Here is a 27,690-nt window from a genome sequence, read left to right on the forward strand (position 1 = left end):
TCCGGCGGAACGGATGCCATAGGGGAGAGCGGAGCAGAGACAGAAACGGTCCGCTCCGTGTGAAAGGACCCTTAAAGTTGCCATGCCACTAAAATGAGAGTGGAAATAAATGATCTCCCTGCAGAAAGCACACCTCTCCTCCCTGCCTCTTGCGCATGATACTGCTGTTTGACTATCTACTTTTCAGCCATTTTTTTTGTTCTGCAGTTGCGTGCAATTTGGCGCATATGCGTTTGCGCACGTGCGCATAAACAAATTATTGCATTTTTGTTCTGCACTGTATGTAAATGGGGTGTAAATTACTGACCAGAAAGGCAGATTTTTGTATTACTGAAGAATGCACGGCCCTTGTTTACGCACCTGTGTGCCTAGGCACATTACAATTAATGGGCTGTATTTTAGCTCAATGCATTCAAGCTGCAGTGTGCAAGTGGCCCTTGTACAGAACGTTTTTTTTTTTCCAGGATCTTGTACTGCCCAGTCATGTCTGATGACCTCACTTTCACTTTTAAACCAAACATCATCACAGCATCACGTGACCCACGCCACCAGCCCCCCTTGCTAATTAAAGGGTTAAGCGTCTGACCGACACGCCCTCCCCAGCGTCAACGAGTGACGTAAGACGTCCGAGGTCCTTTTTGACGTAGCCAATTTTCGGTGCCTGACTGGATCGGTTGCTGGCTATCCCGGATCGGTGCGAGGCAGAAGCCAGCGAAGGCCCCGAAGCTCCCAGCGGAGAGCAGACCGGCGAGGAGAGGGGGAGCCGCGGGGCCGGTACGTGCCGTGCGTTGTGTGCGTACACTGCGTGCCGTGCGTAAGCGGCGTCCGTACGCGGCGGGGGGTATTAGAGGGAGGGGGGAACCGGGAAGGAGCGGGGGTGTATTCAGGTGAGAGGGTAGTTGTGTGTGGGGTAGGAGGGTGAGCGTGTGGCAGGTGCTTGGGACTGTGCCCGGTCATGTTTCTGGGGACTTTGGTGGGTGTCTGGCGGCTGGTTTGGGGCTGTTGGTTTACTGCGTTACTAGGAACGTTTTTTTTAGGCCTGGTGAGCGTGCTTCGTAATTACTTTGTATGGTGCTGTGTGTGAGACAGGTTGCTCCTCAGTCCCTCCACTGTACTTGTTGACTGGTCAGTGAATGGCCACTATATAGCCTAACAAAGTGGATGGCTGTACTGCGTTACAGGGCTTTGTAAGGACCAAGGTGTGCAAGGGTAGCTATAGACCACTTTATTTTTCTAGTTTTAGATATCGAGGTCTTGACCATTATTTTTTTTTTTAATATCTTTTGTTACACCAATGCTCTTTGTCCTGCAGACTACTAACCCAGCGATGGGGGAACCCCACAGTCACCAGAGCATGTGGCTATTTGTAAGGCTTCCAATGAAGACCCCTCTTCTGGCTCCCATGAAGGGGTTTGGAGACCCTTTGTGCTGTTTTTGCCTCAGGACAGGATGAGGACAGGATGAGAAGTGTAATCTCTTCAAAGTGGTGCACAGCAAAAACTAGGTCCTGTGCTGGCAGGCTTTGGGCTTGCATTGATGGGCATCTGTTTTAAATGCTTCTGAGATTAAGAATTCATTGGGGGGTCTCAAGCAAGTTTGTGACGCCACTAGGCCTCAATCACATGGAGTGTTTACATCTGTGTCCTGTGCAGGCCTGTGCTTTACCAGCAGGGGGATGCACAGGTGTTACTTGCATGCCAGTCTCATAGCTGTCTGTTGGGAAGCAGTTGCTACATGGAAGCTGCTTCCAATGTGACAAATGTGCAGGACTCAGAATGCATCCACACAGATGTCATATCAGGGCCTAGTGTGACAGTTCTAACGCCCTGTACACACAAAGAGATTATTGTAGGAATGATGCGCGCCCCCCCAGAATAAATAGTGATGTCATAATGCATTTGTTTGGCATTTTTGAAAGACCGCTGTACCGATTAAAAGAAAATCGTGTCATCTGGCAGCGATTTTTTTTTTTTTTTTTTTTTTTTTTTTTTTTTTTTTTTTTTTGCGATTTTTCACGGGCAATTTGTCAGCGCATTATTTCTATTTATTACATTGTAGTAATAAAGTTTAACCCACCATAATGCAGAATCAGTGGGAGCTTTGAGCGTGTCACTTGCCACCAGATGCGGATTGTCACTTGCCATGCTGCCTGCCACCAGATGCGGATTGTCACTTGCCATGCTGCCTGCCACCAGATGTGGTAAGGCCCCAACAGATGAAGCTAGTGCCCCCACTAGGCCCTGCTCACACTCGCCCTGTCACTGGTAGTGTTGTCATACTCTGGGCTCCCCCATTAACAGTACTGTCGTCTGCCCCTATTTATATCATAACCCCACATTACAGTCCTCAGCCCCCCCCCCCTCACATTACAGTCCTCAGCCGCCCCCCCATCACACATTACAGTCCTCAGCCGCCCCCCCACACATTAGTCCTCAGCCTTCCCCCCCTCCCTCCCACACATTAGAGTCCTCAGCCGCCCCCCCCCCCCCCCCACTACAGTCCTCAGCCCCCCCACACACATTACAGTCCTCAGCCTCCCCCCCCCCCCCACATACACACACACACACTACAGTCCTCAGACGCACACATTTACAGTTTTATGGTTCTCAGTTCCGTCCCCCACACTCCGAGACATATCGGAGGGAGACACAGCATGAGGAGAAAAGTTGCAGGGAGGGAAGCGGGGACAGTTCTGGATAGAGGGCCGAGGTAACAAACAGGTGATTGGCTGCCAAGATGGACAGTCCTAGCAGCCAATCGCCTGTTTGATAACCTCGGGGAGCTCCGCCCTCCACCCAGAATTATTCCGCCTCCCACTGTCGGCTCTGAGGATTACAGAGCGACACAGGGGGAAGAAAAGTCTCCTCGCGGTCCGAATGGCAGAGTGCCGCGGTCCGCATGTGGGGCTCTCTCATGCCGCCTGCCCGCGGCCCGGCTGCAGCCCGGTAGTGGGCCGCGGACCGGGGGTTGACTACCCCTGCTCTAAAGAGTTTCCGCTCCCGCCCCCACAAAAAAACACGCTAAATGTGGCATGTCAGGGGAGGGGGGGTCATCTGCTCTTAAAGCAGAAGTTCCACTTTTGGGTGGATCTCCCGTTTGAGACCGTTTTCTTTATACTTCTCAGGACACAGGTTCTTCTATCCATTACGATGGGGTTCTGCTTACACCTTCAAGTGACTGTGCACTGTCTTATGCTGGCCATAAACTATAAAAAATCGTTCAAACTAGTTTTTGAAAAACAAACATTTGGCCATGAGAGCAAACGATGGTGCCATCATGTAATGACCAATAAATCGTTCAATGGACATAAATGAATCCCCCCCCCCCTTTTTTTTTTTTCCCCCACAAATCCCTAGTTTGGATATGAAACACATTAACCTTTTTATTTTTTTGGCTTGAATGTCCCTACCGATTTTTGTCCATTAACTGGCTGAAAAACAAATGAACTGTCTAAATGACTGAATTTTCAGCTGATTTTTTTGTATAGTGCATTAGCTTGTTTTTTTGCTAGTATCCTAAGTGATGGTCATGCCTGTGCATTCTCTACACTAGATAATTATGTTTTACAGCTAATCTTGTTCTCTAGTTGTCTAATTGGGGAACAGGAGGACTCGTTTTTTTTTGTCTGCTTTCTTTCCAAAAGGAAGGCTACCCGGACTGTGCTTTGGAGCCACAAGGGCAGTGGGGGAGACAGGGTTTGACAAATTTGCTTGGAATCTAGGAGCCAGCTAAAAAAGTTAGGAGCCAGAAAACGCACCCCGTCCCGACGAGCTTGCGCACAGAAGCGAACACATACGTGAGCAGCGCCCGCATATGTAAACGGTGTTCAAACCACACATGTGAGGTATCGCCGCGATTGGTAGAGCGAGAGCAATAATTCTAGCCCTAGACCTCCTCTGTAACTCAAAACATGCAACCTGTAGATTTATTTATTTTTTAAACGTCGCCTATGAAGATTTTAAAGGGTAAAAGTTTGTCGGCATTCCACGAGCGGACGCAATTTTGAAGCGTGACATGTTGGGTATGAATTTACTCGGCGTAACATTATCTTTCATAATAATTTAATAAATGGGGATAACTTTACTGTTGCCTTATTTTTTAATAAAAAAAAAGTGCGCTTGTAAGACGGCTGCGCAAATACGGCGTGACAAAGTATTGCAACAATCACCATTTTATTCTCTAGGGTGTTAGGATAAAAAATATATATAATGTTTGGGGGTTCTAATTGGAGGGATAAAGATGGCAGTGAAAAATGACATTAGAATTGCTGTTTAACTTGTAATGCTTAACTTGTAATACCAACGGCCACCACCAGATGGCGCCAGCTCACACAAAAAAGAGCTGGGGACTTCACAAAAAAATTTTTTTTTTTTGCCCACCTTCCAAGCCAAGTGGCTATTACTAGTCGCCCTGGCGACCGGGATTTGTCGAGCCCTGGGGGGAGATTTACTAAAACTTTGAGTGGAAAATCTGGAGCAGCTCTGAATACAAACCAACCTGCTTCCAGTTTTTTTTTGTCAAAGCTTAAAGCGGGGGTTCACCCTTAGAGGGCACTTTTCCCCCTTAGATTCCTGCTCGTTATTACTAGGGGAATCGGCTATTTATTTTAAAATATGTGCAGTACTTACCCGTTTACGAGACGCATCCTCTCCGTCGCTTCCGGGTATGGGCTTCGGGAATGGGCGGTCCTTCTTGATTGACAGGTTTCCGAGAGGCTTCCGACGGTCGCATCCATCGCGTCACGATTTTCCGAAAGAAGCCGAACGTCGGTGCGCAGGCGCAGTATAGAGCCGCACCGACGTTCGGCTTCTTTCGGCTACGAGTGACGCGATGGATGCGACCGTCGGAAGCCTCTCGGAAGGCTGTCACTCAAGAAGGAACGCCCGCTCCCGAAGACCCATACCCGGAAGCGACGGAAGAAGATGCAGCTCGAAAACGGGTAAGTACTGCTCATATTTTAATATAAATAGCCGATTCCCCTAGACCGAACGAGCAGGAAGCTAAGGGGAGATTTTTTTTTTTTTTTTAAATGGGTGAACTCCCGCTTTAATTCAACAAACTGAAGTTAGAATCTTAACTGGCTACTGTGCACAGCTGCACCAGTTTCAGTAAATCGACCGATGTCTGTAATGTGAACTTTTGACACTGGCCTCAAAAAACTTATATATTGCCTTGAAAACCAGCAGGGTGTTTAACAGGTACAGGGTGGTGAGCAGGGAGCCGTTTTCTTGAAAGTCCTTGTGTACCTGCTGAGATGGGTGAAGTTTGGGCCACCTAGGGACCTGCAGTGTGGTTATGTGAGTGCAGGTTATTTGGACGGCTGTACCCTGTGTGTGGGTTAGTTTTTTTCCCTATGTTACTACCCACACACGCTTCTCTTTTCCCTTTTGTTCCTGCCTTTGACTTTGTGTGGTGCGTTTGGTTTTGCCCCTTGTGCTTTTAACAGGTGTGTACTCTACCTTGGCTGATCAGGGCAGTACCGTTAAAGTGATACTAAAGCTTTGTTTTTAAAAAAACATGTTTTGCACAGAGTGGCCCAAAGATCCTCTTTTGGGGTCCCCGCATTAGATAACCCTCCTAGGAGAAGCACTCTCGTATGACTCGGCGCCTGCATCATTAGGTTTGATTGACAGCAGCGGGAGCCAATGGCTGTGCTGCTATCAATCTATTCAATCAAAGCCAGAACTCCGTGGAGAGGATTGAGGGGATGCACCGAGGAGATGAAGTGGCTCAGGTAAGTAGGATGCCTTAAGGTGAAGAAAACGCAAGCCTTTACAACCCCTTTAAGGGCAAACTGAGAAACGTCTGGCCCCAATTTCCTGCCAATATTGTCGGGAACCCCCCACCTTTCTCCTGTGCTGTCTGACTTGTGCTGTTTTGTCAGCTGTTTACATGCTCCTGAGACTTAGCACAGTAGCATATGCTCTCCCTCCTCCTCTCCAGGCTGCTTGATCTTGAGCAGACAAACAAGCCAGGTGCAATTGCAGCAGCACATCCCTGTGAAAGGGGGTGAATCTCTTGCGTTGTAACTGCCCCTCAAAACATTCAGAGAGCTTACTGTTACTTCATCTTTATGACAAAGTGCCACTACTGCAGGAACAGGAGGAAAGGAACTAAAGCTGTTTAAGAATACTGGCAATATGTGCAGTTTATTTACCACAGTCCATCCTACACCTGTCATTTAAGGGTAAATTTACACATAGCGTGGTGACAGGCATTTTACTGCATTGTAAAATGTCTCGCTGCATGGACGGCACCTATTTTGTACACTTAAAGGCTAGGTTCACACTTCGGCAATGACGGACATCGCATGTGATTCACACCGCATTGCAGTTCAGGTCACATGCGATGTCTGCGATGCAAATTCAGCTATACAAACTGTATAGCTGGCATTGCATTTACACCAAAATGGTGCAGGACTCCCCCTTTTCTTTTTTGCTCCGCACTGCATTTGGGTTCCATGGATGTTCGCGCCTACCTATGAGATCAAATTCCTGCAGTTTGCACTGCAATCTGCCAACCAATTTGGGGGTGGCGTTAACTTTACATTGACACCTGAAGCGGTTCACAGATGTCAGTTTTTTTTTTTTTTTTTGAACGTTCATCTAACATGCCTATGTTGTGCAAGGACACGTGGGTAAATTAACAGGTTGGAAAATAATCCCAAAATAATTTTTAAGCCCAGTGTGCATGAGACTTAAGGCCCTCCAAATTGTGGCTGTATGTCAGAACCTAAAGTTCTGAGCTTGAGAGGTAGGGACCCAAGCCATGAGTGTTCAGTCAAGCAGATACCTTAAGGATTTTCCTTGTGTCCTTTATTTCTCAGGTGGAAACCTTTTGCCGGCTGGTAATTGAGGCCGCGGCTTTGCGGCCTTCTGCAAGCTTAAGCTTCCCCAGGCACCAGGTCACAATTTCTTGTCGCAATTGCGACCGGGCGCCCAGATTTTGTCGAGGCCTGCTGTAAAGCACCTTAACTTCTCCCCTGCAGTCCCATTGTGACAGCCAGAGTGCTTTCTCACTGGATCGCTGTGCTGGCAGGAACGTTAAAATAAATAAACTCCTGCAAGCAGCATCTTTGGGGTGGTGTATACTCTGATCCTGCCAATTGAACTTAATGGGCACAACTGTCAAAGCGGTTCGGCAGTGGCGAAACGCGGGTGCTTTTAACCCTATTTTTCGGCAGCTAGCGGGGGTTGAAAGCACCCTGCTAGCGGCTGAACAGTGCCGCTAAAACTAGTGACTTTTTATCGTCCATGCCCGCCCCAGTGTAAAGTAGAGCGGCACGATTAATATAGAAATCGAGATCTCCAGGCTGGATGACCTGTGATTTTCGGGTACGGCCATAGAAAAGTCCCCGGCTTATCTCCAAAGTGGGGGGCCATCTTGGTACACCCAGCGGCCGCTGTCTCGTCAGGAAGTGACGTTTCGTCGCCGCCATCTTGCTTCACCCCACACTCCTGCAAAGTAATTATAGTGAGAAGGGGGCAAGCGGACGTCTTACACCCAACAGTTATTTTCAACACAAAACAGAGCTTATGTGGTTAAATACAGTATATGTAAATCTGACGGACTGTTTACATGTTAAATTTTAAAAGCGGCAGCAAACCTTGCATGCTTGCTAATGTGACCGGACATTTAGTTAAATGTGAAAATCAGAGCTGTTCTTTCACATTAGCAAGCATGTAAGGTCAGCAGGTTTGCTGCGGCTTTTAAAGTTTAACATGTAAACAGTCCGTCAGATTTGCATATACTGTATTGAACCACATAAGCTCCGTTTTGTGTTGAAAACAACTTTAAATACATTTTTGAGAATCGTGATCTTCATTTTATACAAAGAATCGCGATTCTCATTTTTCCCAGAATTGTGCAGTTCTAGTGTGAAGGTTGCCTTAGGGTTTTCTCTCCTTGGAGAATAATCTTGTGGGCTGATATGTTTTCCAATAGAGGTGGTCCCTCTACTTTGTGAGAACCCACTTTAGGCAGATCTACTGTCAGACTGCAACCTGTGGACTGCTCAGGAGGCTCCCGTTTTTGGGGTCATCTTTGCTGGAGGTGGCATGTTGTCTGTGATGTGTGTGTGTGTGTGTGTAATGGTTAATGATGGCTGCATATGTCTCTTGGTTTTGGTATCTCATTTGGGAGATTTTTTTTTTTTTTTTTTTTATCCACTCTATTGAGGCTTCCCAGTTCCTGGCTCCATGGATGCTGAGATTTTGTTGGTTCTTGGGTATCTGAAGCATGCCTTGGATTTGAGTCCATGTTTAGGCAGGCCTTTATTGGCATTCTGGGATTCCAGAGGACATCTACAGTGAACTCGTGCAGGGTTTATTTGCCTTCATCCTCAGGATTTGGGGATTCATCTCACCAGTCAGAACAACCCTCTGTTTTGGATGTGGTCATGTATGAGTGGCTGATCAAAAATGTAGATTTAGTTGTACTTAAAAGTTTGCCTGGAAAGAAGGGAGTTTGCAGTCACTTGTTCTCTTGGGGTAAGAAGGAGTAGTGATTTTGGCTGGGGTAAAATCTGTCATGGCTGACTGTCTCCTGGCTGAGCCTGCTTGAGGAAACTGGGACCAACAACCAGTTTTAAATGACATGGTGCAAATAAACATCTGATTACAAGTGTAGCCAGAACAGTCCTCTACAGCGGTCCTGCACTGCATGGATTTGACTGCTCATTCATGTCTAGGGAAACTAGGAAAGCATCTTTACTTTACCTGATCCTCTGTTCCAGCAGGATAATCTGTGCTGCTGGACTTGTCCCTGCAGCCTCTTCTCCCCTGCACTCATGGTCCGGTCTAAGTTTTCTCTAATACCGACACAAGGGTACAGTCCGCTGTTGGAGCAGAAAAGAGCGCTGGGGCAGCAGGGGATGGTGTCGAAGCGTTTTATCCCCTAGACAAATAGAGCAGTTAACCCACTACATTCCCTGCGTTAAGGTAATGTAAAGTTCCAGTAAGTATCACTGTGCCAGTCTGCAGCTGTTCTGGCCTGTTATTTTCCTTACAGGACAGGGGCAGGAGCCGTTGGCTGCTGCAACTCAGCTGGAAACAGGACTGAGCGATGCTGTGTGTCTACATAGACACTCGCAGCCCAGCTCAAGTGGGCCCATATGAAGCAGCTTCGAGCAGTTGCACACTAAAGAGGGGGGAACATCAGAAGAGGTTCTGCGCTGTGCAAGATCATTGCACAGAGCAGATAAGTATAACATTTTACAGTAATTAAAAAAAAAAAAAGGCATTTTAGAAACTTTGTATATTGGAAGTAACCTATTTCCCTCAGAGATTAATGCATGGTTGTATGTGCAATATGGTAAACTTAACATTAAACAAAATTTTGGGATTCTACAAAAAATGTACTCGGCTAGGTGAATGCAGCATCATTCCAAAGCTGTAGTCTTCTAAGACTAAGAACAGCGATCAAAGACCACTGATGGCTGTTCTGTCTTGCTGAGAACTGGTGACTGTCAGTAACTGTCTGCCCCTGCTCTGCTCACTGGAGCCCTGGACTGGTTTTATTCTCTAAAAATAATATGCCTGATATATTTACCTGCTTTGTGCAGTAGTTTTGCACAGGGCAGCCTAGATCCTCCTCTTCTCGGGTCCCTCTTCGATGCTCCTGGCCCTTCCCTCCTGTTGAGTTCCCTCACAGCAAGCAGTTTGCTATGGGGGCAGCTGAGCTGCTGCTCTGTCCATTCAGACACAGAGCTGCAGGTTCAGCCCCTCACTCATCAGCTAACTGACTTTAACAACCAGAGCCAATGGCACTGCTGCTGTGTCTCAGCCAATCAGGAGGGAGAGTCCTGGAGAGCCAAGGCACTCGTGGACATTGCTGGATCAAGATGGGCTCAGGTAAGTATTTGAGGGGGGGTTGCTACACGTTTTTATTTTATTTTTTTTATCATCTTGATGCATAAAATGCACTGAGATTAAAAAAAAATTCTGACTTTACAACCACTTTAATCCCAAAAAAGTAAGCAAAGAAGACTGATATATTTGCAGTGGAGGGGGTTGGTGATGGAGAGGGGCCAACTTCATTGAAGGGGTGAAGATCCACTTTGACTAAAATAAGAAACCTTTATTTATCCTTCATACTTGCCTCGTCTGTGCAGTTGGCTTTGCACAGGGTGGCCCCGATTCTCCTCTTATGGAGTCCCTCAGCGGCGCTCTTCCTCCTGCTGCGCTCCATTGACACAGACAGCGGGACTCTGCTCCGCCCCCTGGCTCCCACATCATTTGGATTTGATTAACTACAGCATTTTTTTTTACCTCCCATGCATACAATGCATGGAGATGAAAAACGCAAGGGTTTTCTACCCCTTTAAGACCGTGGTTTCAGAAGTATGGCATGTATAAAAAAAATGTTTGTATTGTTGGGCTCCTTTCGAAGCCTGGTGCAGGTCTGCCCCACAAGCAAATAGCGGCCAGAAGCCTTTTATAAGTGGACTGTGGTTCACAAGTAGAAAAAGCAAATGTACTCCTGTGACCCACACGCGACGTATGGTTTAAAGCTTTGACCATGCTTCTTTTAAACCTCTGCCAATAAGATTCAGCTGCTTGTCAACTGTACAAAAGGCAGGAAATGTAATGAATTGACTCCCAATGGGTCCAATACAGTCCTGCAGCAGAGCTGCAAACTCTACGTTTGCTGTGATCCTATACAGTGTAGAGGTAGAGAAGATGTGCTCCAATCACCATTGTTGTTCACCACGTGGGGGATAGGAAACCCCTTCAGGGGATACACTTACCAGATGGTAGATAAGAAACAGCATGTAATCCACCTCACTTAGTACTCGTCAGACTTTCACCATAATCATGATATTCAGCATGTATGAGGAAAAGAAAGCTCATATAGAGTAGTAACGTTTGGATAATTTATTGAAAAAACTCCCCCAAATGTGCTTTCCCCTTCAATACTATGCGTACCACATAAAAATGAAAAACAGGCATGTAATCTGTTTGCCTCACGATTGTTGACCCTGAAGACCGCTCTGTCTAGTTTCCTCACGGCGGCTTCCTGGTTCCTTCCTCGTGGAGCGCAAACGTCACTTCCGGTTGTTGTGTTTGGAGAGTCACGCCCTGACGCGTTTCGTCACTTCCGGACTTCAACTGAGGGCGTGACTCTCCCAGGCACAGACCGGAGTTATAAAGAGCAGCACCGCCCGTCATCCCAGAATGATCGACGCCCCCTTGCGTCATTCGCGTCATTCTTGGTGCTTGGCCGTGATTGCTCACATTATCCCTACTAAGGGCGGAAGTCTCTGCATGCAATCTGTACTGCGCTACTAATGCCCGAACCTGTTGACACCATAATCGGGCTCAGAGCGCGCACTGACATGCTGACTATCGCTGCGATCAAATGCATTGAATAATAACAATATTAGGGTATTCACACCAATACTCCCAGGTACATATAATGATATTTAAGAGAAAGTATACCAGCAGGCAAGTAAGGTGACTCCACACTTCCATGCTGTCCATACTCAAACCCGGTATTGTGTAGCCAATATATAATCAATGATACATTCATATTGCTATTGTGGAACATCAGATATAAAAAGAGCATAACATCTGTATAATCTAGGAATAAAATCACAGATTAAAATACTAAAAATATCTGTAAATATAAAGCACCCCTATAAAATTAATACCCATAAAATTATGACCGTAAAATTATGCAATAAATGGTACATTATCATTGAAGTTGGACAATTTGAGTGTTTATATCCTAAAGCGCAGAGCTGTACATAGATAAGCTGCGCCTGTTATTTCTGTACATTTTCTACATATGCTTGTCAACTGTAGCCTTCTTTTAGTACACTGAAATCTGTTCTAATGTTATGGCCTGGCGGATTTATTTATTTTTTGGCACTTCGCATATGTTCATGTATTTACGTGCTACAGTCATTTTAAAAGGAAACCTGTTTTTTCTCTTTCGTTCATAGACGGACACAGCCTTCATTGACCTTAGGGTTATGCTTCTTCCTACCAGGAGATTTAGGCAGAATTCTACAGCACTTAAGGTGTTAAAAACTTTCCTTCATGCCGCTCCTCCCAGGGGGCGTGGCTCCCCCAGGCATAACCCCCACTCTGCTCTAGCAGCTTCAGTTTGTTTCTGCCTAACCGTCAGGAGAGTCAGGCTCTCTCTGGAGTCCTGGACTCTGGAGTTTTTCTTGCAATTTTCTTGCGATTTTTCTTGCGATTTTTCTCGCTTTTTATTATTTTGTTCCTGCATTTTTGAATCCTGCGATTCTTCTATCAACAGCCGACTGGGTGACAGGCTGGGTCCTCGACCCTTGTAGTCCCCCCAGGTTCGGCCTTCGAGCGTGTGCCGGCCCTCAGCTCCGCTTTGGGACGTCCACGACAGGCCCCATTGCTCCAGGGGCGGCCGGGGAACTTCGGTTCTAGGGCACACATATGACCGGTCTTTATGGCCTTGTCACAGTGTGTCTGGCCGACAGCCATGCCGTTTAGCGGACGTTGGTTCTGTCCGGGATACCTCCAGCCGGTAGTCGCAGGACAGGTAAGTAGTGACCCTTGCTCAGGTAAGTGGTCTGGCTGGAATTTTCCCTGGGGAGGTCGACTGAGGGTTCGCCCTGCTTTCCTCTCTCCCTTATTCCTCTCCTTCCTTCCCTTTTGGGTAGCGGCTGTGAGGGGGGTTTTTTCTGGGGTCTCTTTATTATCACCGGGGCCTGTGTGTTAGCTGGGGCTGTGTGTGTTCACTGCAGGGGGCTGTAGTGTTCTCTGCGGGACTTGTGTGCTGTTTTACTATGCTGCTGTGGCTGCTGGCTGTCTGTTTAAAAGAAAAAAAAAAAAAAAAAATTTTTTTTGAAAAGTGCGCCACGGCCGCCATTTTGCCGTAGTCGCGCCTTGTATATCTCGGCGGCCATTTTCTTGTGGTCCTTGGCAGTTTTTTTGCATTACGGCGGCCATCTTTAATTTTCGTTTGTCCTCGTGTGGCCGTTTTAGCGCTCGGAGAGACCGCGAATCTCTCCGTGGGGACTGTCAGCAGCGCAGCCGGCTTCTCAGCACATCATCAGGCTCCTCTCAGCGCGATGCACCAGGCGGGGTGGTGAGTTCCCTGGGGGCCCTCATGCTCAGAATAGAGCTAGAACAGCCGGGAGGTGACCGTGGGTGGTTCTCTGCTTAGCAGTTTGGGTAACTCGGTGGTGGGATGCCCTGGAGCCTGTACTAGGTACTATCCTCCCCACTAAGGCCTGAGTTAACCCTTGATGCCCCTCCCCCTGCCACTTCTGTTGAGGGAGTGTTATTTCTGAAGCAGCTAGTGCCTGGTTGGGGGGTAAAAAAGCGCCCCCTCCCTGAGCCTGCTTCGGGGGATGCCGCTGACATTATACTATGCCCGGCTATTGCGTCTGGTTCTGTGGTGTCAGTGGATGCGGGCTATAGAAACCCACGCAACCAAGGAATTTGTTGGAGCTCTTATTTTCTGCGGTTAGAGCTTATAGCTCAGTAACTAGACGGTTTGTGGTTTTGGCGGAGGTACCAGTTGTACCGGTCCCTTTTGGGTTCCGCAAAAACGCAGCGCACTGCAACTGTGTTCCTTAATTGGACTTTTTATGTTACACCGCAGTGTGTATATATATATATATATATATATATATATATATATTTATTTTTTGCAGTCCCTGAATGCTTTGCGACCCCTTTGTAAGTAGGTGGGTCTCTCCTCCTGTGGACCCTCCAGTGTCCGGATGGAGCAAAGCCGCCACGTTGCCCGTGGAAGGGGCTTCTGCCTGTGGGTACCCCGCTGAGACCGGTCTTGACTCGGTCTCTGGTGTCACAGACTCTGACTAGAGGGCTGTAGCTCCTGCTGCAGGAGCTGGGGGCACAAGATGCTGCTGAGCCCTGTAAGGACCTAGCTGAACGTTTGGTTCGGGGTCTGTAGTTCGTCTGTGAGTCGGTCCTGGATGCGCTTCCCTTGCTTTCCAGGGCCTCCGCCTGTGTGGGGGTGTTTGCGCCGCCTCGTGTGGCTTACATGCTGGTCTTCGGACCGATCCTCAAAGGGTCCTTGGTGGACTCACCCCTTTAGGGGTGGGCGGCTTTTTGGGCCTCCCGGGTTGGCACCCCTAGGGATGCCACGGGTGGTAAGAGTACGCTGCTTCCTCTGCTAGGAAGGGCAAGGAGCCTCGCCGTCGGCGAGGGCCCTCCTCTCCCGAGCAGTTTGTGCGCCCAGCACGGGGGGTATTCTGCAGGGTGCTAAGGCCCCCGCTGCGGGGCTGTGACGCGCCTGGCACCACGTGCCTTATGGGCCTGCGGACGGTATTGCTTCCGCATGTAGGTCTGCCCCCGCCCGTGTCGGGTGGTGGGCTGGCTTTGTGATTTTGCGGCTCGGTTGAGGCCTCTTCTTTCCGACCGTTGGCTTTGCGAGGTTTTCTCGCGGTGCAAGATAGATTTTCTCTCTTGGCTGCCTAACAGATTTTTTCCTCCGTCCTCTGGCTTCCTCCGGTTCGCTGGTTGGTTCTGTCCAGGATCTTCTGATCGGGGGAGTGATGGTGCCAGTTCCCTCAATGGAACGGTCTCAGGGGTAATACTCCAATCTGTTGGTAATCCCCATGGTGGACGGGGTCCGTCCAATCCTGGGCCTCAGGGCCCTCGTTTGTTTTTTTGTGAAGTACAAAATTTCAGGATGGGAATTTTTTTCTGGCGTCCTTGGATGTCATGAACGCATACCTGCATGTTCCCATATGCTCTAAGCACCAGAGATTCTGGGCTTTGCGGTCAGGGAGGACTTTTTCTTTTTGTGGCCCTCCCGCTCGACTTGGTGTCGACACCACAGGTTTTTACCGGGGTGCTCGTCCCGATACTGGCCCGGCTGTGTCAGCGGGGGTTTATCGTGGGGTGTCTGGGCGACATTCTCCTACGAGCTTCTGAGAACTCTGCATTGGTGGAGCCGTGTCTATCACGTGTCAGACTCTCCAGGAAGTTTGGCTGGCTTCTGTTTTTGTCCAGAAGTCAGTGTTGGTCCCGTCTGGGACTGGAATTCCTGGGACTAGTCCTGGATTCCGCCGGGGCGGGAGTTTTGTTCTCCTAACGGAAAAATTTAAGACTCTGCAATCTGCTGGGCAGCAGTTGTCGACCTAGTGGTGGTCATCTCCGCGATTCTGCTTGAGGGTTCTGGATCTGACGGTGGCCTCTTTCGAGGCAGTTCCGTATGCCCAATTCCACGCCAGGGTGCTACTGGAGGACCTGTTGTCACGTGGGGACTAGCTTCCGTCATCTCTGGATTACCAGGTTCGGATGAGTCATCTAGTCCCTGGTGTGGTGGCTGATGTTTTCCGGTGCTTCGGGCCGGGAAGTCGTTTCGGCCAAGCCACTGGACAGTGGTCGCGACGGATGCCAGCCTCTCCGGTTGTGGGAGGGGTTTTTGGGGCACCCAGTCAGCCCTGGGGTGCTGGACTCAGGTGGCGACCCACCTACCAATCATTGTTCTGAATCGAGCTTTGCCTTGCCTGGGGGTCCCTGGATCTACAGGGCCGACCATTCGGGACCCTGTCCGTCAACGCTGTGGCGTACGTTGACCTTCAGGGAGGCACACAGAGCTCTGTTGCAGCGACGAGGGTCGCGCACATACTTTGGTGGGCCGAAGGGTCCGTTCCGGCTCTATTGGCCGTGTACATTCCGGGAGTACGGAATTGGCAAGCCGACTCCTAAGTCGGATTGTGCTTGACCACGGAGAGTGGTCTCTCCACCCGTAGGGGTTTTTCAGTATATGTGCCGAAAGTGGGGCACTCCAGGCGTGGTCCTTCTAGTGTCCCGCCTCAACCGGAAGGTGCCATGTTTTTGGCCAGGTCACGGGACCCGTGGGCTGACGCGTCCCTCCTGGTACGCGGACCTGGTGCGTCTGGTGGCTGACGCCCCCTAGCATTTTCCCCTGGGGGTTGATCTTCTGTTACAGGGTCCGATCTTCCACCCTGTTTTTACAGCCACTGGCTTAGCGACGTGGCTGTTGAGAGCCTGGGGCTGAAGGCCTATTGGGCTCGGTGGTCTCGACCGTGCTGCCGGCACGGTAGTCTACCTCACGTAGGATTTACATCATACGTGGAGGGCCTGCATCTCTGGTGAGGAGATGAAATGGCACCCTAGTGCGTACGTACGTACGTACGTACGTGCGTACGTACGTACGTACGTACGTACGTACGTACGTACGTGGTATCCAGGATTCTGCTGTTTTTTACAGCAGGGAGTGAATCAGGCTCTCGCCTTACGTACAGTTGGGAATCAGTTTTCTGCTCTGGCTGTTACTTTCAATGAGCCTTGGCGTCTCACTCCTTGGTGCGTACGTCTGTTCTGGGGGTCTGGCATATGGCCCCTCCACTACCCCCATGGGACTTGTATTTAGTCCTTTTGGTTCTTCTGGATGCTCCCTTTGTGGACATTCGGGAGGTTTTTTGTTGACTGTCACGAGACGGGAGCAGGTTTAGCTCAAGTGCTAGAGTACCTGCCCTTCAGGCATTTGACTCTGGGTTCTAGCCCAGGAAGGTCTGCGTTGTCACGTGGCCGTGGCTCGTCGTGGGCATTTCCACTGTGATTTTTTCTGGTAGCAATTACCTCGATCAGACTAGTGTTTGTCTGAACTGGAGGCCTTGTCTTGCATGGCTCCCTGCTTGGTCATCCATAAGGATGAGGTGGTGCTGCGGCGCAGCCGTCTTTTCTCCCCAAGGTGGTTTCGGCTTTTCACGTTGGTGTGGACATTGTTCTTCCATCCTTATGTCCTTGGCCGAAATGGAGGGAGGTGGCCACTTTTACATCCTCTGGATGTGATTCGGGCCCTACGTATGTACTTATCTGCTACGATTCCGTTCCGGAAGTCGGTCTCACTGTTCGTGTCGCTGGCTGGTTCTACCAGGGGGCCTGGTAGTCTCGTCGGCCACCTTTTTCCGGGGTGGATCCGACGGATTGTGCTTCAGGCCTATGCCCTGAAGGGGCAGGCGCCTCCCTTTTGGGTTACGGCGCATTCGACCAGGGCGATCGGGGCCTCTTGGGCTTTCTGACATCATGCCTCTGTGTTACAGGGGTGTATGGCAGCGACCTGGTCGTCATTCCACACTTTTTCTAAGTCTTAAAGGTGCATGTGAGTGCATCTTCTGATGCCTCCTTCGGCCGCAGGGTGTTACAGGCGGCAGTTTGCGGTTGGAGTTCCTCCGTTGAGTAACTCCGGTTTTGTTTGGGGTGTAACCTGTTTTTGCTGTGTTATTTTCCCACCCCTCGAATTTTTTTGACACTGCTTGGGGACGTCCCTAAGGTCAATGAAGGCTGTGTCCGTCTATGAACGAAAGAGAAAAAAGGATTTTTGTACTCACCGTAAAATCCATTTCTCTGAGTTCATAGACGGACACAGCACCCACCCCTCCTTGGTTTGTACTGCTTGTTACGAACTGAAGCTGCTAGAGCAGAGTGGGGGTTATGCCTGGGGGAGCCACGCCCCCTGGGAGGAGCGGCATGAAGGAAAGTTTTTAACACCTTAAGTGCTGTAGAATTCTGCCTAAATCTCCTGGTAGGAAGAAGCATAACCCTAAGGTCAATGAAGGCTGTGTCCGTCTATGAACTCAGAGAAATGGATTTTACGGTGAGTACAAAAATCCTTTTTTTTGGGTGACATTGCCTCAACTCAAAGTATTGCTGCCAGCTCGGCTGTTCCAGGTTGGCCTATAAACATCTTCTGCTGAGACTAACCAATTTCCCCATTATTAGGTTTGTTGTGGATATCTGGGCTTGTTGGAATGGATCACAAGGAGGACCCAGACATCGGAGATTCTTTTGCTAACCTCAAGAAGGCCCCTCAAAGCAAATCCCATCATAGATACTCAAAGGTATTTCAAATATATTAAGAAAATCTGTGGCTGTTCTGTACACATTCAACTGCTATGACCAAGATGACTTGGGTTCACTTAGTGAAATACATTTTTTTTTTTTAATGTTGGGTTATTTTTGTCAGTTTTTACCTTTTTTTTTTTTTAAAAATGCCAACTGTCTACATTAACAGGAAGAACTTCTGGACATCAAGGAGCTACCGCACTCTAGACAGAGACCATCTTGTTTACTTGACAAATATGACAGGTGTGTAGCACAGTTTGCTTGAGTTGACTACTTTATGGTTTTAAAGTTTGACTTTTTTATAATTTATGAAACCTGTATGGCTTTGTTTGACAGTGATGGTATTTGGGATCCTGAAAAATGGCATGCGTCTCTATATCCAAATTCTGGACGCAGCTCACCTGTTGACTCTTCAAAAAAAGAAACTGAAGCAGAAAGAGGTTCTCTAAAACGTCGAATAGCAGGTAAAGTGTTGGGCTTTCTCTGGCTTCTTCTGATGAATTTTAAATGGATAAGTAAAGATTTGTCTACTTTTTTTGCAGACCCAAGAGAACGAGTAAAGGAAGATGACCTTGATGTGGTACTCAGTCCGCAACGGCGGAGCTTTGGGGGTGGTTGCCACGTTACCGCAGCTGTCAGTTCACGCCGATCTGGAAGTCCCCTGGATAACAAAGAAAATGAAAGCTTACGACTTATTGGTGGGCGAAGAATTGGCAGTGGCAGAATCATAGGTGCTAGAGGGTTCGAACGAGATCTAAGAGAACCTCGTGAGACAAGAGAAAAGGAGTACAAAGATAAGCGGTTCAGGGTAAGACCCATTGGTTTGTGTTTTCTCTGTGAAAGGGCCAGTTTAAGCTAAAACTCTTTGTTTTGTTTTTTAACGCATCACCAAAACCTGACATTTTTAACGGGTGTGTAGACTTTTTATATCCACTGTACATTTTAATGGAGGGATCAAGGAAACCATTATCTCCAGCATATGCCAAAAGGTTTAATTTCTGAATTGACCATTAAAATAAACCTTAGAATATCTTGCTCTAAATGGTGGGCATCTAGAGGTGCCTGCATGCTGCGTATCTTCTGCTTAGAGAATGGATGCTGCAAATAGTTGAGATGTACCACACAGGTTCCTGCATTTCTCATTTCGTTTAGAGTTTTTATAACTTTTATAACTTTTATTTTTTCCTCCCTCACATTAGAGAGAATATGGTGATAGCAAGAGAGTATTTGGTGAGCGCAAGAGGAATGATTCCTATACAGAAGAGGAGCCAGAGTGGTTTTCTGGTGGTCCTACTAGCCAGTCTGAGACCATAGAGCTCATTGGCTTTGATGAGAGAATTCTGGAAGAAGATCAGAAGGGAAGAAAAAGAACACGCAAAAGAACATCTTCTGTGAAGGAAGGCAAGTAATGACCTTTTTGGCAAGAGGGGGAAACTAAAAAAAATGTTATATAAACTTTGATTGTAAAATAAGGTTACACCCTAGCACCCAAATTGGAGGCCCCCCCCCCCCCCACACAAACGCACATACAAACTTAAACACACGTAAGAAGTCAGTTGTTGCTTATCGCTGCACATGCAGAAACAAAAGCAATAATTATAGCACCAGACCTCATTCATAACATTAACCTCTTCAATACCAGGCACTTGCGCACCTTCCTGGCCAAGCCAATTTTCAGCGCTGTCGCAATTTGAATGACAATTGTGCGGTCATGCGACGCTGTACCCAAACAATTTTTTGTATCATTTTGTTTCCACAAATAGAGCTTTCCTTTGGTGGTATTTGATCACCTCGTGTGTTTTTTTTTTTTTGCTTTTTTTTTTTTTGCAACAAATAAAAACCGAAAATTTTGAGACGTTTCTGTTTTTATGTAAATAAGTGTTCTTTGGCACTGATACTGATGGGTGGCATTGCTGGGCATCACATTTTTTGTCCATAATGGCAGTCAGTGGTCCTAGCGTCTTCCCTGGTGGTCCAGTGTGGGCATCCGTGGAGTCGCTGCGCTGATAAACAAGCAGCTAGAACCCCCCCCCCCCCCCCTGTCAGAGCTTGTCATGGCTGATCACATGGTAAAGAGTCTACCAAGATCGGTGTAGAGGTGTCAGGCTGATACACCGCACCACCGATCGCCGCGATGCTGGACGTCATATGACAGTCAGGATAACGCAACCACTTCCTGGATGTCGCTCTGCTATTGACCGGGCAGGAAGTGGTTAAACTGATTTATAGGGGGCTTTTAAAGCGTCACCTATGGAAAATATAGGCTGACATGTTTGAGGTCTAGAAAATTGTTTTCTAGACCTTCTGTGGTAATACTGCGACAAAAGAATTGGAACTACCACTATTCTCGTGTGTGTGTGGGCCCAAAAACTTTAAACTTGTGCAACTGCTCTGGCAGCAAAAGAGTTAAAGCATAAGTTCACTTGTGGGAACATGTTGCATCTGTAGATTTGTTAAACACTACCAACGCTAGGGGTTTGTCCTCCATGTAAACTGATGCACTTTGCTTGGGAGTTTCTGCTGTGAAAGACTTGCTGGCTGAATTACCAAATGAAAATGGAGCCTAAATAAAGGAAACTAATGCAGCCATTGTACTACGATGCCTTGAACAGTCTCCAGAAAGGATTTACAGGGTACTGGGGTGTTATATAAACCCCTCCCCCCCTATTGTAGGCTTTTTGCAGAATATCTTCCATTGGGTGTGTCTGGTTGACTTGGTATCTATTGCAACCCCCCCCCCCCCCATAGGGGTTTATTTAAAAACTGCTGTGGGAAAGGGTGCCCACCCAGAGCAGTTGTCTCCAGCTCAACAATTAAGTTCGGGTTTCTCACTTACCTACTTGTGTGAATTTTGGTTGTTGTACCACTGCACTCAATGCTTAAAATTGGTGGTATTGGAGGTAACATTGGAATCATTTTAAGTAGATGCTCATCAAACAGGGTGTGAGACTATTCTGTTCCCATAGAACCAAGTAGTGTCGAGAGGGATGGGCTTCATTTTTGAGGGTGAAATGTACTAAAGAGTCTGGGGCATTAGACAATTATGACATGTCATACTGGGTCCCAAATGTTGACTATTGGTCATATGGAGAAGTTTCTTATGTGACTTGTTTCCTGGGCAATATGCTTAGTTTCTTTTTAGCCTACTACAGTTTCCTTAAGATCCACTCTGGATGGGAGGTGTTAGAAATTAAGGAAAAAAAACACACCCGTGTTTTGAGTAATGGGTCACGGTATTTCCTAACTAATAAGCTCATGCCCCTGTTGGGTTTAGATTCTAATTCAAACTCCATATAAGGTGTGTGTCTAAAATGAACAGCCTAAAATTCAAGGAACTGAAAGCTTGTTGGTAGCAATATCTGTAACATTTAAGACTTGATATAAGGTCATCTGCTTTTTTGGCATGTTTAAGGTAAAAATTTTTATGGCCTTTCTCAGGAATTGAATGTAATGGTAGCATCTTGGAGGAAGAAGCAGTTCCTGTTCAAAGAGAAACAGCTGACCAGGAAGTGCCTCAAGAGTCTGTTCTCCCACAACCAGCTCCAGGAGAGTTTGACTTCAATGAGTTCTTTAACCTGGACAAGTCTGTCCCTGGCTTGGCTTCGGTAAGTGCTGTGGTATAATGTGAGCATTACACCACATCTCTAAAAGCACCAAATCTTTGGGTATTTTTAAGCATCATAATGTTGTCTTGGCATGCAATCTTTAAAGCTCCTTTATTACTTATCTTTTGTTTTACACTGGTGATGGGTTGTCACAGTTTTGCACGCAGAAGGTGTCCTTTTTACCTGGCTTGATATATCACTGAAACAGATCGGCAGAAAAAAAAGCTGAATTGTTTAAATCCATTTTGGACTGATTTTTATAACTTTTTTTTTTTTTGCAATACTTCTGCCCTAATTTGGGGGTATCATGTGTGAATCTATAGGCTCTTGTTTAGCTGTCTGAAGTGGCTTAAACTGACAGGTTTGGCTCATGTTGTGAATCTAAAAATTCTTGGTGGCTCAGTGCTATTTTGAGTTTGGTAGTCCATATCCTAAATGTTATGCAGCGTGATCGGTTCTGTTGCTGTTGTGGTTTATCCTACAAATTGCTTTCATATGAAGTATTCTGTTGTGAGTGGTGGGGCATTTAAAACCTAAGTGCTGGACTTCGGATTCAAAGCTGGCATTCCAAAGCCACAAAGTGGTCCCTTCACCTACAAGTAAGTTTAACACCATTGCAGCTCATGTTCCACTCTCTACATGATCAATCACTTAACCTGTATACATGTTCTCTTCCTGCAGATGATTGAGGATGTACTAGGGGAAGGATCAATGACTGCCAGCAGATTTAGCAGATGGTTCTCCAGTAACAGTTATTCTGGGAGTCGATCCAGCAGCCTGAGGTCCACCCCTCATGAGGAACTGGAAAGGCTAGCAGGTTAAACTGATTATATTTTTTATTTGTCTGTCTAGTCTTTTTTGATGTTTAGTCTTCAAGCTTGCTGAGATCTGACAAGTACTTGATCTTGGTCGGTCAGTAGATTTGAAGCCTCAACAAATGTGGTAGTGCTCCTGTGCCAGTGAAGCAAGCACTTAAGATTCAAGATTAAGAGATCAAGTCATCAGTGTTTTCGCTGGTGCGTGCACTAGGGTTGCCACCTTTTTCGTCAATCCAAACACTTCAGCAGCGCACGCCAATTTTTTTTTTTTTTTGTGGTGCATTAAATGTATAGCCTTCTGTATAAAGCAATGCACAGTAATTTTTTAATAAATAACATTTCTAATCGTATGGAGTTTCCCTTTACATCAGTCAACATGGTTCCCCTTGCATCTGAATCCAGTTTTCCTTTATATCTAAATCTGCAGGAGAGGACCGCGGAGGGTATGATTGGGGGGGGGGGGGGGGGGAGAAGTATGTACAGGAGAGGAGTGTGGCAGTAAGACATTGTCCTGATGCTTGGCTGCAGAGATCGTGAAATGTCTCACTGCCTGTGATTGGCGCAGTGCCGACTTCCTGACAGGCTCTGCATGTGGTCTTTGCAAACAGGCCAGAGCTCACATCTCCCCCCCCCCCCCCCCCTTTTATTTTTTTATTGTGCATAAAAAAAAACATACAGAACTGAAAGGTGTTGCATCAAGATTAATGGTCAATAAAAACCAATACAGATAAAGGTGTAACCAGTTGTGTCACGACCTTCTCCTGTGTTACAACATGGTGTTTTTTTCTCTTTCGTTCATAGACGGACACAGCCTTCATTGACCTTAGGGTTATGCTTCTTCCTACCAGGAGATTTAGGCAGAATTCTACAGCACTTAAGGTGTTAAAAACTTTCCTTCATGCCGCTCCTCCCAGGGGGCGTGGCTCCCCCAGGCATAACCCCCACTCTGCTCTAGCAGCTTCAGTTTGTTTCTGCCTAACCGTCAGGAGAGTCAGGCTCTCTCTGGAGTCCTGGACTCTGGAGTTTTTTCTTGCAAATTTTTTTGCATTTTGCGAGTTTTTTCCTCGCTTTTTTATTTTATTTTTATTTTTGAATCCTGCGATTCTTCTATCAACAGCCGACTGGGTGACAGGCTGGGTCCTCGACCCTTGTAGTCCCCCCAGGTTCGGCCTTCGAGCGTGTGCCGGCCCTCAGCTCCGCTTTGGGACGTCCACGACAGGCCCCATTGCTCCAGGGGCGGCCGGGGAACTTCGGTTCTAGGGCACACATATGACCGGTCTCTATGGCCTTGTCACAGTGTGTCTGGCTGACAGCCATGCCGTTCGCGGACGTTGGTTCTGTCTGGGATACCTCCAGCCAGGTAGTCGCAGGACAGGTAAGTAGTGGCCCCTTACTCAGGTAAGTGGTCTGGCTGGAATGTTTTCCCTTGGGAGGTCGACTGAGGGTTTTCCCCTGCTTTCCTCTCTCCCTTATTCCTCTCCCTCCTTTCCCCTTTGGGTGACGGCTGTGCAGGGGGTTTTTTCCCTGGGGCTCATATTTTTTTCACTCGGGTATGGCTGGGGCTGTTCTGTGTCACTGCAGGGGACTGTGGTGGACATTCTGGGCATTTTTGTGTGTGCTGTGTGCTGTTTTGGTGTACTGTCATTTTTGGGTACACTGTCTTTTTAAAACTGCGCAACGGCGGCCATTTTGCCGGAGCCGCGCTTGTATTATTCGGCGGCCATTTTCTTGTGGCCGGCGCCATTTTCAGCACTAGTTCGGCCTCTAGTGGCCGTTTCGGCGGGGAAAAAAGACCGCGAATCATCTGAGGGGACAGACGCAGCGCTGCAGCTTCTCCTCAGCACACACTTGCCTTCACAGACCGCGCTGTACCAGGGGGTGGTGAGTCTCAGGGGGCCCCATACTGTGCTCTAGCGGCCGGGAGGTGACCTGTGGGGGACTTTTTTCCTGCCCTTGGCAGTAGGGGTGAAATGGCAACGGCAATATGGAGCCTGAATCAGGCCCCTCATTTCTTACAATGCCGGAATTAACCCTTAAGCGCCCCTCCCCCTGCCACATCTGTTGAATCGGTGTCGGCTGTCCTGGAGTCTTTTCTCACCAGGTTTGAAGCAGCCAGTGCTCGGTTGGGGGGTAAAAAAGCGCCCCCCCCCCGGAGGCTGTTTCTGGGGATATCTCTGACGCAGAATCTGATGCTTCTGGTTCTGTCATGTCAGAGGATGCGGGCTTAACCCACATGGACAGCGAGGATGACTCTGCTGCGGAGTCTGCTGATAAGGAATTTGTTGGAGCTCTTATTACTGCGGTGCGTGAGACTCTTCATTTAGAGGATTTGGCGGAGACACCAGCGGTGTCAGTCCTTTTGGATTCCGCAAACCACCGCGTACCGCTAAGGTATTCCCCTGTGTTCCTTATTTAGACAATATGTTGTATAAGGAATGGGATACACCGCAAAAGGCTTTTACGGTTCCTAAAAGCTTTGCTACCGTTACCCCCTGGAGGAGGACTTTTTAAAAAAAAAAAAAAAAAAAGTGGGTCACTCCTCCGTCGGTGGACCCTCCTGTGTCCAGACTGAGTAAGGCTACTACGTTGCCTGTGGAGGGGGCTCCTGCTTTCAAGGACCCCGCTAATAGGAGAGTGGAGGCCGTGGCCCGCTCCCTGTTCTCGGTGGTGGGTTCGGTGGTAAGGCCGGCTCTGGCCGGAGCCCTGGTAGCTCAGACGCTGACTGAAAGGGCGAAGCTCCTGCTGCAGGACCTGGAGGTCCAGGGGGCTTCCGAGTCCTCTAGGGACCTGGCTGAACAGTTGATTCAGGGTCAGAAGTTTCTCTGCGAGGCGGATATGGATTAGATTCCTTTGCTTTCCAGGGCTTCTGTCTACGCAGTGGTTCTGCGCCGCCTTATATGGCTGAAGTGCTGGTCGGCTGACCAGTCCTCAAAAAAGGCCTTGGTAGATTTGCCCTTTAAGGGCGGACGGCTTTTGGGGGCATCCCTGGATGACATCATTAAGGATGCCACTGGAGGTAAGAGCACCTTGCTCCCTCAGTCGGGGAAGGGTAGGGAACCTCGCCGCAAGCAAGGTCCTACTTTTACTACCCCCTAAACGGTTTTTTTCGTGCGCCAGCGCGGCTGGAAAAGGTCCGCAAGGTGCAAAAGCCCTTGCTGCCGGGCGTAAGCGCCCCTGGTTCAAAAAACCGAACAAGCCTGCGGACAAGCCTGCTTCCGCATGAAGGTCTGCCCCCGCCCGGGTCTCGGGTGGGGGGACGGCTTCACGACTTCGTGGATCGGTGGAATTCTCTTCTATCCGACCGTTGGGTTTGCGAGGTGGTCGCCTCGGGGTACAAGATAGAGTTCCTTTCTTGTCCCCCCAAACAGATTTTTTTCCATCCAACCTCCAGCTTCCTCCGGATCGTCGGCTAGCCCTGTCCGGGGCTGTCCAGGATCTTCTGGACAGGGGGGTGGTTGTGCCGGTCCCCTCGCTGGAACGGTTTCGGGGGTTCTACTCCAATCTGTTCGTGGTCCCCAAGAAGGGAGGGGTTCGCCCTATCCTGGACCTAAAGGCCCTCAACTCCTTTGTCAAGGTGCAGCGATTCAGGATGGAGTCGGTCCGTTCTATCATGGCGTCCCTCCACCAGGGGGACTTCATGGCGTCCTTAGACATCATGGACGCATACCTGCATGTTCCCGTTTGCACAAGCCACCAAAGGTATCTGCGCTTTGCGATCGGGGAGGACCACTATCAATTCGTGGCCCTCCCGTTCGGGCTGGCGTCGGCACCACGGGTGTTCACCAAGGTGCTCGCCCCGATCCTGGCCTTGCTACGGCAGCGAGGGATCGCTATCGTGGGATACCTGGACGACCTTCTCCTGAGAGCTTCTTCAGGCTCAGAGTTAGAGGAGGACGTGTCCATCACGTGTCGGACTCTGCAGGAGTTCGGCTGGTTTCTGAATCTCAGAAAATCAGTGTTGGTTCCGTCCCAGAGGCTGGAACCCCTGGGGCTGGTTTTGGATTCGGGGGAGACAAAAGTGTTCCTCCCATCGCAAAACCTGCTGACCCTGCAATCTGCAGTGAGACAGTTGTTGACCCAGAAGTGGTCATCTCTTCGCTTCTGCATGCGGGTTCTGGGTCTGATGGTGGCCTCCTTCGAGGCAGTTCTGTATGCCCAATCCACACCAGGGTACTACAGAAGGAGATTCTGTCACGATGGGACAGGGTCCCATCTTCTCTGGATCACCAGATTCGGTTGAGCCATCTGGCCAAGTCTTCCCTGGCATGGTGGCTGACGTCTCCGGTGCTTCGGTCCGGGAAGTCTTTTCTTCCGTGCCGCTGGACAGTGGTCACGACGGATGCCAGCCTCTTCGGCTGGGGGGGCGTCTGGGGCACCCAGTCAGCCCAGGGGCGCTGGACTCGGGAGGAGTCCCGCCTGCCGATCAATATCCTGGAGCTCCGAGCAATCAAGCTGTGCCTTGTCAGGTGGTCGCTGGAGCTACAGGGCCGTCCTGTCAGGATCCAGTCCGACAACGCCACGGCCGTGGCGTACATCAATCATCAGGGCGGCACAAGGAGCTCGGCCGCGGCGACGGAGGTCGCTCACATACTTCGGTGGGCCGAAAGGTCCGTTCCGGCCCTGTCGGCGGTATACATTCCGGGAGTTCTGAATTGGCAAGCCGACTCCCTAAGTCGCATGACTCTGGATCAAGGGGAGTGGTCTCTCCACCCGGAGGTGTTTCAGATCCTGTGCCAAAAATGGGGCACTCCAGACGTGGACCTTCTGGCGTCCCGTCTCAATCGGAAGGTACCACGGTTTGTGGCTAGGTCAAGGGACCCGTGGGCAGACGCGTCAGACGCGTTAGTGGCTCCCTGGGTCAATATCACCTGATTTACGCCTTCCCTCCTCTAAGGCTCCTACCCCGCCTGCTGCGCAGGGTGGAAGCCGAAGGTATTCCAACGATCCTGATAGCCCCGGATTGGCCGCGTCGCTCTTGGTACGCGGACCTGGTACGTCTGGTGACAGACGCCCCCTGGCGTCTGCCTCTGAGGGAAGATCTCCTGTCTCAGGGCCCGATCTTCCATCCTGCTTTACGGTCACTGGCTTTAACGGCGTGGCTGTTGAAAACCAGGTACTGAAGGACCGGGGCCTGTCGGGCCCGGTAATCTCTACCAGGCTGCGTGCACGGAAGTCCACTTCTCGAAAAATTTACCATCGTACATGGAAAGCATACATCTCTATGTGTGAGGAGATGAAGTGGCACCCCCGTACTTACGTGGTGTCCCGGATCCTGCTGTTCCTACAGCGGGGAGTGGACCAGGCTCTTGCCTTGAGCACGATCAAGAGTCAGATTTCTGCTCAGGCTGTTTATTTTCAGCGTCCCTTGGCAGCGAATTCTTTGGTTCGCACGTTTGTGCAGGGGGTCCGGCATGTGGCCCCCCCGGTGCGCCC

The 27,690-nt window shown here is 48.9% G+C and overlaps 1 protein-coding gene across 4 annotated transcripts in view; it reads left to right on the forward strand.

Moving 5' to 3' along the window:
• Positions 1-615: 615 nt before the first annotated feature.
• The window catches only part of EIF4ENIF1 (eukaryotic translation initiation factor 4E nuclear import factor 1), a 68,944-nt gene continuing 41,869 nt past the window's right edge, over positions 616-27,690 (forward strand). For 2 of the 4 annotated variants that reach the window (XM_040349784.1, XM_040349800.1), the window contains exons 1-8: positions 616-774; positions 17,712-17,830; positions 18,004-18,077; positions 18,171-18,298; positions 18,377-18,642; positions 19,034-19,235; positions 21,273-21,439; positions 22,121-22,256. In XM_040349784.1, the coding sequence (XP_040205718.1) occupies positions 17,741-17,830; positions 18,004-18,077; positions 18,171-18,298; positions 18,377-18,642; positions 19,034-19,235; positions 21,273-21,439; positions 22,121-22,256 (1,063 nt within the window). In that variant the 5' untranslated portion in view covers positions 616-774; positions 17,712-17,740. Of the gene's footprint in view, positions 775-863; positions 888-17,711; positions 17,831-18,003; positions 18,078-18,170; positions 18,299-18,376; positions 18,643-19,033; positions 19,236-21,272; positions 21,440-22,120; positions 22,257-27,690 lie in introns of those variants that run through there. The other 2 variants (XM_040349793.1, XM_040349808.1) reach the window with 2 other exon arrangements.

Source organism: Rana temporaria, chromosome 1 (genome assembly GCF_905171775.1).
Source record: "Rana temporaria chromosome 1, aRanTem1.1, whole genome shotgun sequence".
Classification (NCBI taxonomy): domain Eukaryota; kingdom Metazoa; phylum Chordata; class Amphibia; order Anura; family Ranidae; genus Rana; species Rana temporaria.